This window comes from Durio zibethinus, chromosome 11, assembly GCF_047325235.1.
Source record: "Durio zibethinus cultivar Kanyao isolate XHJ-2024 chromosome 11, ASM4732523v1, whole genome shotgun sequence".
Classification (NCBI taxonomy): Eukaryota; Viridiplantae; Streptophyta; class Magnoliopsida; order Malvales; family Malvaceae; genus Durio; species Durio zibethinus.
The window spans coordinates 17,333,012-17,344,146 of NC_143172.1; the positions used below are offsets into that span (position 1 = coordinate 17,333,012).

At 31.6% G+C, this 11,135-nt stretch overlaps 2 protein-coding genes across 2 annotated transcripts; one reads left to right on the forward strand and one right to left on the reverse strand.

The window, feature by feature from the left end:
* The first annotated feature begins 3,732 nt into the window (after nt 1–3,732).
* Nucleotides 3,733–7,955, forward strand: LOC111289923 (proline-rich receptor-like protein kinase PERK10). The gene is made up of 4 exons (XM_022881286.2): nt 3,733–4,532; nt 5,067–5,327; nt 5,415–6,284; nt 6,572–7,955. Exons 1-4 carry the CDS (start codon nt 4,109–4,111, stop codon nt 7,051–7,053), a joined length of 2,037 nt encoding a protein of 678 aa, XP_022737021.2. The 5' UTR covers nt 3,733–4,108; the 3' UTR covers nt 7,054–7,955.
* A 1,632-nt stretch (nt 7,956–9,587) lies between these two features.
* LOC111291260 (uncharacterized) lies at nt 9,588–10,686 on the reverse strand. Its single transcript, XM_022882901.2, has 2 exons — nt 10,473–10,686; nt 9,588–10,339 (listed from the first exon to the last, which is right to left on the reverse strand). The coding sequence occupies exons 1-2, from the start codon at nt 10,527–10,529 to the stop codon at nt 9,761–9,763; spliced, it is 636 nt and encodes a 211-aa protein (XP_022738636.1). The 5' UTR covers nt 10,530–10,686; the 3' UTR covers nt 9,588–9,760.
* Between the last annotated feature and the right edge of the window lie 449 nt (nt 10,687–11,135).

The window sequence follows — 11,135 nt, forward strand, 5'->3', positions numbered from 1 at the left end:
TTTAAACATGTATAAAAATAATATTTTTTTTTAAAAAATTTAAGAGTACGAAAAGTTATCTTATTTTTAAAATAAGGAAACCAACAATCTATAAAAAAATTTATAAAATTTTTGAGATTTTTTGAATTTAAAAATTATTTACTAATAAAAAATGATTTGAATTTAAATTTAAGTGTTTTATATTTAAAATTTAAATTTTAACTATTTGTATCAATTTTTATTGGCAATAATGTTTTTAATATATTGAAATTGAAATTAAATTGTGATATAACATGTAGTAATTTAATTTTACAACATGAAATAATATATTAAAATTGAAATTAAAATCTTTTTTTTAATCGACATTTTACTTTTAATGCGCAAAAAATTAATATTTTAGTTTTACACAAATTATTCTTATTAAAAATATTTTAAAAATAAAATTTTGAATGTATCGAATTAAATTTTAAGAGCATCTTTGTACAAATATTGTTATAGAAACTGATTCTAAAATAACGGTAGATGAAATGGGCACCAAAATGGAGCACAGGCAATGGGTGATCAGTTCAACAGTATCTGATATAAGGTTTATATGTCAGTAAATATAGGAAGCTCAGTTGAGACATGCGAAGGGCTTGGCGAATCGGGTTGCGAGGCAGTCAAGGAGGGGATGTGCCCTGCGGAGACGGTACGGAAACTCCATATTCTCTTTTGCACATTCTTTGCAGAGATGGGCTCCTGTACGTTAGGGTGGGATGAGATAGGATCCAAGATGGAATTTGAATAGCATTTTATCAGTGCAAATGAGGATTCCTAATTACACTTTCTTCATTTTTTTCATTGGAGGAGAAAGAGTTAATTGGCTCATTGAATTTTTGAGCAGTTGAGTAAAATTTTAAAAAAATTAATTATTATACTTAATTATTATATTTAATTAATTATTATACTTAATTTAGTCATAATTATTATAATTAAATTCAAACATATATTTTTATCATTATTTTAAAATTTATCATTATATTATTTAATTTTATTATTATAATAATTAATTTTATTATTATTAATTTTTTAATTTTATTAAAATCAATCTCACCCTTCGTTTCAACAAGTCTTCTTGAAGTAGTATGGCCATCTCTTTATATTATTTAGAGATATTAATGCAAATATTCATTTCGTTGGAAAAAAAAAAGGCAAAGGGCAAGTGGAGGTGGACTGCGGGCAGTAATGTCAGATTCTGGCCTTTCTGATACAAACACAATCAGAGAGGTCTGAAAAGGAGACCATTAAAGTTTCCACCATTTGGCATTTGCCAATCAGAATTGAGAAGCCAACCTCCTCTAATGAACTATTTTTTCTTATTTTGAATCTTTTTATCACCTCCGGTTCACCCACCATGCTACTTGATCAAGTTTTCTTGGAAGCCAATGGTTCAAAATCGTTTTTCTATGGGAGGTCCAAAGTCTTACAGTAGAAAGTTTCGCATAAGATCGTCGCTTTTCAAATTCGAACTTCTCTATGGAGCGGGGGAAGAATCTCCAATCATCCGTGTACAGAACGGCTACACGCCTGCACCTCGTAAGTACCGTAACAGACCACCACGTAACATACGTAGTTGCTTATTGGCTCTCTGTTTAAAGTTTGATGGGGCTCATTTTTTCGTGTACTGGGCCCTCAGATTCTTTAACAAATTACTACCACTACTATTGCAGTGTCTTTTCCCACCTAAAGATAGGCTCAGGTCCAGACACAAAGAGCTAAACATGTTGGGTTCAATATCCCTTTCAAATTTGAACTTTGTTTATTGCTAATTATTTATTTCCTTAATTTAAAGTTTAAACTAATAGCCATAGCATAGCCATAACCATAGGTTTCAGCGGTGATTGCTAGGAAATTGAAATTTTACTTTAAAAAATTAAGAGAATATATCTATTTTTTTAATCAAAATTTAATCTTTGCAAAAATATTTTAAAAATTAAGTTTTAAATGCACTGAGATAAGTGATTTTTGGAGAAAATTGAGACACCATGAAATTCATGGAATTCTAGAAAAATAAAATAACAGTGTATATTAGTGTATAAAATAAATGCTTCACTTGTGTGGTGTGAATTCTTTGATATAGATAAAATTCCAATGGATAGTATAATATTTGTTTTTAAGTGGTTTTTGGTAAAGAGAAATTTACAATTTTTTTTTTTTAAATTTTAATAGTAGATATTTGATTCTCATATTTAATTTAAAGTAATCTATTACAGAGAAAAGTAATATATTTCAATAATACCTAAAGTTTTAAAATAAAAAATCTACTTTTCTTTATGGTATTATAGAATCTTAGAAGAAAAAGTTATTTTATTTTTAAATTTGATCTAAATAAAAAATTATAAAATAATCGTTATCTTTTTAAAAAATATGTCTAGAAGTGATTGAAACTCAGTTATATATTTTTATATAAAAAATTTTTTTTTATTGAAAAAATACCTTAAATAATAAATTTTTGTTTTTATAAATAGATTATTTAAAGAGTTTTTGAACAAAAAATATCTTAAATAAATTTTTTTAATATTTTATAAATAGATTATTTAAGGTATTTATGTAGAGAAAACGTCTTAAATAATCTTTTTATATTTTAAGATTTGGGTTAATGTTTTTATAAAAAAAATTATTTAAGATATTTTTGTACAAAAAAACAACTTAAATAATTCTTTTATATTTTTACAAATAGAGTATTTAAGGCATTTTTGCATATAAATACTTTAAATAATCCCCTTATTTTTTTAAAAAATGAACTATTTAAGACATTTTTAGATAAAAATGTTTTAAATAATCTCTTTTATTTAAAAAAAAAAATTATTTAAAGCGTTTTGGGTCAAAAAATACTTTTAATAATACCTTTTAACAAATATATCAACATTGTTTAAAGTATTTTTGGATAAAAAATATCGTAAATAAATCATAAATTTTTTTAAAAGGTATTATTTAAAGTATTTTTTGTCAAAAAAAATCTCAAATAATCCCTTTATTTTTTTTAAATAGGATTATTTAAAATATTTTTAGACTAAAAAATACCTTAAATAATACCATAATTTTTTTAGAAAGTATTATTTAAAGCATTTTATCTAAAAATACCTTAAATAATGCTTCATATTTTTTAAACACATTATTTAAGGTGTATTTGTTTAGAACTATCTTGAATAATATCCTTTAAAAAATGAAAAAATTATTTAAAGCATTTTTGATCTAGAAAAGTCCTCAATAATGTCTTTTTTGTTTAGATATTAAAGATTATTTAAGATATTTTTGGTTGAGAAATACCTTAAATAATTTTTTTTTAAATATTAAAGAGAATTATTTAAGATGTTTATTAACAAAAAATACTTTAAATAATCTCTAATATTTTTTTATTGATGATATTTTATAAATAAAAATAATAATCATAAAAATATTTATTTCTTTTACTGTTAAAGTCATCATTTATAATTTAAGTATTTATTATTAATAAAAATTAATAAAAAATTATCATTATATATATATCAAAGAGATTATAATAATTATTTAAAAATTAATATACATAAAATTTTTTAATCAAATAAATAAATCTAAAATAAGATACTCTAAAAATAAAAAAAATGCTAAATATCATATTTTTTAAAAAATCATATTTTTCTTCAAAATCTACGATTTTACCAACTAATAAATGAATCTAAATAATTATTGTCTCTCTAGACAAATCTCACTATCAGAAGGAATGTGGAGATCGACAGAGAGGTCAAACAAACTGTCCTCTTCGTAACCTGAACTAGAAACACTACGACCATGCAACTAAGCCTCTATTATTCTTCAATACATTTTTAAAAGGTCAATAAATCCAACGGCCCACACTCTTTCCTCGTCCTTTTTCTGGGTGGTAACCACTCTTTTTGAGCATTACCCCCAAGCTATAATAGTGTAGTGGAACATACACCTTTTTCCACTGAAGAAAAGCATGGTCGTCTCTGCTTCTTTGTCTCTTCCTTTGACCGAGAGAGACTGTGAATTCATTTGAGAACTGAGAAACACGTTTTTGTTTTTCTAAAGAGCAAAACAACCCATTTTCTTCTATACCATTGTTGAGCTGAAACTCTGAACCAAAATAATGGATTTCATTGTACCTGTCTTCTTTTTCTTTTTTCTCTTCACCACCCAATGCTGTTTCAGTGCAAATACTCAGCTGAGGGCGCTCATGGATATCAAAGCTACTTTAGACCCATATGACAAGTTTCTCTCTTCGTGGACCGTCAATGGTGATCCTTGTGATGGTTCTTTTGAAGGTATAGGCTGTAACGAGAAAGGACAAATAGCCAACATTTCTTTGCAAGGGAAGGGGCTTTCTGGCAAACTCTCACCAGCTATTGGTGGGCTTAAGCACTTGACGGGGCTTTACTTACATTACAACTCTCTGTACGGGGAGATACCGAGAGAAATAACTAACTTAACTCTTCTCAGTGATTTATATTTGAATATGAATAATCTCTCTGGTGAGATTCCTCCAGAGATTGGTGGCATGATTAGCTTGCAGGGTTAGTGCTATTGTAACTGTTTATTAATTTTGAAATTTTCTGTTTTATTTAGCACGGATTTTTCAGCGTTAGAAGTAGCTCTTGCTTTTTCTTTTTTATCTTGGGGTGTGTATTTCTTTGCTCTAATGCAGCTTCATATCTCCTGCATTTAACATGTGTTTTCTTTGTTTTGGCCAATGATTTGTTTGTTGAACTGAAATAATTTCAAATCTTGCTATGTTGGGATTCTGAGAAAATTTATTGACAGACAGTCAGACAAACTGGCAATGCCGCAAAATTAATGTCATATTTTCTCATTTAGGGAAACGAAGTAAAAATGTAAAGCTTAAAATTTACTCAAGCGTGCCTCTTATTAACATTTCCTTTTGTCCCTGCAGCAAAAAATTGTTTAGTTCCCAAGGTTGGATTTAGAGCCTAAAGGAACTGAAAAAGATTAAACTTCTGACTCATGATTCATTTTGTGTATTTGTTCTTTTAAATCTGATTTCACTTAACTGCGTTTTTCTTTTTCATTATTTTGCATATATTCTGTAGTATTGCAGCTCTGTTATAACCAGCTCACAGGAAGCATACCCACGCAGCTGGGATCTTTGAAGAAGCTTAATGTTCTTGCCCTGCAGTCCAATCAACTTACTGGTGCAATTCCTGCAAGTTTAGGGGATTTGGGTACGTTAATGAGGCTTGATTTGAGCTTCAATCGACTCTTTGGTTCAATCCCCACGAAACTATCTGATTCACCTCTGCTTGAAGTTTTAGACATCCGGAACAATTCTCTTTCTGGCAATGTTCCTCTCGGTAATCATTTTTTTTAATATTATATTCAGCTTGATCTTATGAAAAAATATGAACTTCATATGAATTTTTTTTCTTTGTTTGCTCTAGCCCTTAAGAGACTGAACGATGGATTCCTGTTTCAAAATAATATGGGTCTATGTGGGTCTGGGTTTTCATCACTGAAAGCTTGCAATGCTTCTGATCATATTAATCCAAGCAGACCTGAGGCATATGGGCCAAGGGCAACTGGCCTTCCTAGAGAAATACCAGAGACAGCAAATCTGCGGTTACCTTGTGAGCAAACTCAGTGCTCAAAGCCATCAAAATTTCAAAGGGGTCCTATTCTTGTTGGCTTAATTGTTGTCACAGTTGCATTATCAGCTATAGGAATCCTCACATTTATACAATATCGTCGCCGGAAACAGAAGCTTGGTGGCTCATTTGAAATTTCTGATAGCCGCCTTAGCAGTGATCAACCCAAGGGGTTTTACAGGAAGAATGGCTCTCCACTTATTAGTCTTGAGTATGCTAATGGTTGGGATCCTTTGGCTAATGGCAGGAATTTCAGTGGCTTTGCCCAAGATGTCTTTCAGAACTTTAGGTTCAATTTAGAAGAGGTGGAGACAGCTACTCAGTACTTTTCAGAGGTAAATTTATTGGGGAAGAGTAACTTTTCTGCAACCTATAGAGGGATTCTGAGAGATGGATCTGCTGTTGCCATTAAAAGCATCAGTAAAACTAGTTGCAAATCTGATGATGCAGAGTTCTTGAAGGGATTGAATATTTTGGCTTCATTTAAGCATGAAAATTTAGTGCGATTGAGAGGATTTTGCTGTTCAAAGGCCCGGGGAGAGTGCTTTCTCATTTATGATTATGTCCCCAATGGAAATTTGCTGCGCTATCTTGATGTGAAAGATGGTGATGGCCAGGTCCTGGAATGGTCCACAAGAGTTTCCATTGTTAAAGGCATAACCAAAGGTTCGTTTAGTTTTTCCTTTTATCTATTGCTGTACTGGTTTCTAAATAGTTTTGTTTAATTATGTCTCAATGTTTCCCAATAAGGTCCCTAGAAACTTCTAGCAGCTGTATAACTTCTAATTTGATATTGAAGCGGTGTCAAATGCTTTATGTTTATGATAAACCAACTTAAGATTCTTGGCCATACATTTTTTTTGTATATTTCCCTTGTGCTAAAATACCAACACAAGATTTAGAATTTGGTTCTTGACTCACCTCTACTGAGCTATCTTCATTTTCTGGAGCAGGTTTAACATATTTGCATGGGTACCAAGTAAACAAACCTGCTCTCGTACACCAAAATATTTCAGCTGAAAAAGTGCTCATTGATCAGCGATTCAATCCACTGCTTTCAGATTCAGGCTTGCACAACCTACTTACCAATGACATTGTCTTTGCTGCACTAAAGGCTAGTGCTGCTAAGGGTTACCTTGCTCCTGAATACACTAGTACAGGCCGTTTTACTGATAAGAGTGATGTTTATGCATTTGGAGTTCTTGTTTTCCAAGTCCTTTCTGGGAAGCGAAAAGTCACTAGCTTGGTACGACTTGGAGCTGAATCTTGCAGATTCCAAGATTTTATTGACCCAAACCTCCATGGTAGGTTCTTTCAATATGAAGCAGCTAAACTTGCAAGAATTGCTTGGCTTTGCACTCACGACTCTCCTATAGAAAGACCATCCATGGAAGCAGTAGTTCAAGAACTGGGTAACTGCAGTAGCTGTATCTAGTTGCTTCAGTTAAATCCTTCTGGACCAAACTTTCAGTTGATGACGGCAAGCTTGAGATGAAGTGTCACTAACCACTCATTGGGGATGAAGGGAGCATGTAGAATTTGTGTCCTCTTGCTAAGGAGTAAGCCTCGTGAATGTTTTGCATTATTATACCCTACTAACGGGATTTTTCATGTGAAATCAACCTGAGTCTTTGGAAAATTTGTAAATTGGTGGATTTCTTTCATAAGCAGAACGGTTGTAACTTTGAAACACTAATTTATCTTCATCTCCAAGATTTGTCTAGGCTTTTATTCTCTCTTGTGGTTGTTTTGATCCTGCAACACCCTTGTTAACAATGTTGTGCCTTAATTATGGCTGCGAATCATAAATGCCCTCGGATTGTCCTGAGAGCAGGCTTTGAAATTTTAAGCAAATGCCAAAATCGTTAGCCAGGGGATTGTTTGGCTGAAGTCAGAGGAAGACTGGGGACCGGGAAGACTTGTCCTTGAATCATGAAAAATTATCATGCTCATTGAGCACATCTGTGCCCATTGAACTGTTTTATCAAAGACGTCCGGTGAGGAAAACTTCGATGGTGTACTGATTCATTATCTGTTTCATTGTGACATGCTTTAGGCTCCAGCGATCCATTATCTATTGCAGTTATGGCCGATTAAGTCCTTGGCACTTAAAACCTATGTCGTCCTAGAGGGGCAGGGCAAAATAATACTACCATCAAACAAACAAAAGTTCATCTGTCCTTATATATGGGGAATGTCATGAAGCAGGCTTCTCAATGGCGACCAATCACTGTATTTTCGTCCTTGATTCCTGGATTCCTAGTTTTCTATAGTTCTTCAGGCAACGTGGGGTCCCAAAGAACCCAGCGGAAATAATCAAGTGCGGTACTTTTATCCATCTTGGAACAAAATGTAAGAGAGAAAAGATGTCGGGACAAAAAATAACGAGTGTGGTAAGGTACAAATGGTTTGAGTTACAATCTAACAATTTGAACTTTGAAGCCTGATAAATGACTATCTAACCCCATTCTGGTAAAATTTCCTAAAAATTTCCAACTCTTTTTGAATTTGAAGTTTGAACAATTGCTCACCAAAGTTAATTAGTAGTTTTCTCTTGTCCTCCCTGTTAATTATGTGCTTCTGTATAAAACAATTTTATCAAGCTTTGAGGCCTTCTCGGCTGCACGTCTGCAATGAGTTTGACCATCCGACCAAAGAGATGCTCCGGCTCCGCAAGTCTAAGGAGCAAAATTCGTCAAATCTTTAGAGCTGGTTCAGGAGTCAGGTCTGTGGACTCCAGAGTCCAGAGTCTAGACTTTCTGCAAATGTAATTAGAAATGGGCCCATTTTTTGTTGGGTGAAAGATTGAGCCCAAAATAGTGGATGACTGGTCTTAATTAAGGAAACCCCCTCATTCTTTCAGGACAACTAAAATTAACAAATTTATGTTAAACAAATTTAAATGGTCCTTCAAATTAACACTGTTAATATTATTTTTTCTATACTTTTTTAATTTAGTTTTACGCTTTCCATTTTAAGAAAGTTAAAATTACATCTTTTTATTGTACTTATTAATCATTATTTACAAATCTTCAAAATTAAGAGTTTTATTATAAATTTTAAATCACAATTTTAATTTTCTAATTTTCTTAACAATACAAAATCCAACCAACTATTAAATATGTTTTTTTTTTTATTTTGTCAAAAATTAAATCTTATTCACTTAAATTAAAAAGTTTGATACTCTATCAACTAAAGTTCGATACTGTACAATTGTTGACATTTTTCTTTTTCTTTTTAGTTAATTATAATTTTTCTATTCATATTATATTTCATTTTTAATTACTCTAAATCTCTATCTTTTGTTGTCCAATAATATTTTCAACACAAAAATTGTGTTAAAACTATTTTAAAAAGTTATAAAAACACAATTAATTTTCAATTACAAAATTTTCAACTTCATTTTTTAAAAAGCGTATTTAATTTTCTTGTTTATAAATTTTTTTTAACGATCTATTTAACCTTGTAAGAAATATTGATTTGTGAATTTTTTTTTTAATTTTAGATATAAAATGTCAAAAGAATCAAGAAAGATTTTATATTTGTTAAAAAATTACGTAATTAGTAATTTTACAATTAATTTAAAAGTTATTTTATTCTTAAATGTTTGGTATAATAGTATTTTCTTTCATAATTATTAACTCAATTTTTTATTAATATACTTTTATACATATATTTATATTAATAAATATAATAGAAAAAGTCTTACAAAAAATAAATTAAAATATAACATTAATTGATCTCCTCATAATCAAATATTAATATCCGCTATGAAGATTAAGTAATAGAGGGTAATCCTTTTTATTAGGCATGTAAATTTCTGGGATCATGTGGAAGGAAATTTCATACAATGGGACAAAGAACAGCCGGATACCTTTACAAATTAATCTGCTTGTCTTTCATACATGTGAAAAAGCTCATTGCCTTCATCAGAATCAAAGCACAGTGGAATTAATCCTTCATCTTTGAGACAATAATTTACTGTATATTAATCGCTATTAATTTACAAATTTAAAACTCTCCAATAAACTAATTTTGACCTATACTAAAGATCTTTTATCCCATTTGGTTCGCAGGAAAGCAGGGAAAAAAAATCGAAAATCTTGATTTTTCCTAAGTAACCAAAGGAAGCACAGTAAAATCTAAACTCTGATTCCTTTCCATTGTGGAAACCTGACCTTGAACACATGCTCTTCTCCAGTGCATTTATCCACCTTTACAACCCAGTGACTTCTCTTTTCGAAAGCTTTTGGAGCGATTCTAGTGACTAGCAGCCCTTCTCCTATAGGCAACAATTGAGTTTTCGATCCACTGGACCGCCACGAACCTTTGGAAAATGCATTATAGCCCACAACAAGGGCTCCATTGCGTTGCCTACCTGCCTGCACTGCTCTAAGAATTCCTTCATGATTCTCCAGGTTGCAGTCAATAAGCACAAAATCTGCTTCCTTATAGTGGCTTAACAGAAGCTTTTGGGCTCCACCAACAACAAACTCAACGAGGCATGCATCATAGCCTAGGATTTTCTTGGATAGTTGAAGTTCTTCAATTCCGGAAAGGATGCAAACTACATGGCCTCCAGTTTGATGAGAAGCGGCCACCAGGGCTAAAGCGGTAGAGTTGGCCGCAGCAGCACATGCCACAGCCATTAGTTGTGCATTGTTGCCGGCTGCAAGGGCTGACACGAACTCGGCTACATTTGGTTCTTTAGCTTTTTGGCCCTGCAGAAAGATTACATGAAAACCAATTAAGTCAAATAAGATTGATAGAGAGATGGGAACTCTAGACAAGTACTGCAAGGAGAAATTTCGTGGGTGTGTATATATGCTTTAAATATATATCAAGGAAACTAACCATTTTCAGGGTTTTGAGGTATGCTTTTGTGGCATTTTCAGCAGACCAGAAAGCCATCTCTTTTCTTGTTTTGATGCAGATTTTGGATGAAAGTAGCTAAAGGATTATACAAGCCTTTGCTCAAATGATGGATGTCTTGGTCAATAGAGATCAAAGGGCTTTATATATAGGAGGAATCTATGGATGATGATATCATTGAAGACTGCCATGTAAATCCAACTGGCTATGTTTAAAAATCAAAAAGAAAAAAAAAATCCAACTGGGACAGGCTCAAATCTTCCTGTAATTAACAAACAATTTCCCCTTCTATTTTCTCAAAAGTACAAATTTCAACACAATTGTTCTCTCCTGTCTTTTTCTTTTCTGCTCACAAGGGGAAATAAAACTAAAAGCTGAAGCTTCCTTCATTTGATGTATTTACTATTTGCTTTTTGCTTTTTTAAGCACAAAGTGAAAAGCAAAAAACTGAAAAATAAAGTGAAAACAAAGAACAAATTAATAACAAAAAGAAAAAAATAAAAATAAAAGACACATCTAGGCATCACCAAACCTAACATATATCAAGGGAAAAAAAAATAAAACAGAGGTAGCTCATTGGGTGGATCTTCAATGTAATCCAAGCTTAAGGAATCACGTGAATTGGGTTGCCATAATGAATCTGCA

Coding starts and splice junctions, on each gene's coding strand:
- LOC111289923 (XM_022881286.2), top strand. CDS start 4,109: ATGGATTTCATTGTACCTGTCTTCTTTTTCTTTTTTCTCTTCACCACC. Junction 4,533..5,066: donor TGGCATGATTAGCTTGCAGG/GTTAGTGCTATT, acceptor TATATTCTGTAG/TATTGCAGCTCTGTTATAAC. Junction 6,285..6,571: donor TGTTAAAGGCATAACCAAAG/GTTCGTTTAGTT, acceptor TTTCTGGAGCAG/GTTTAACATATTTGCATGGG.
- LOC111291260 (XM_022882901.2), bottom strand. CDS start 10,529: ATGGCTTTCTGGTCTGCTGAAAATGCCACAAAAGCATACCTCAAAACC. Junction 10,340..10,472: donor ACCTCAAAACCCTGAAAATG/GTTAGTTTCCTT, acceptor ATCTTTCTGCAG/GGCCAAAAAGCTAAAGAACC.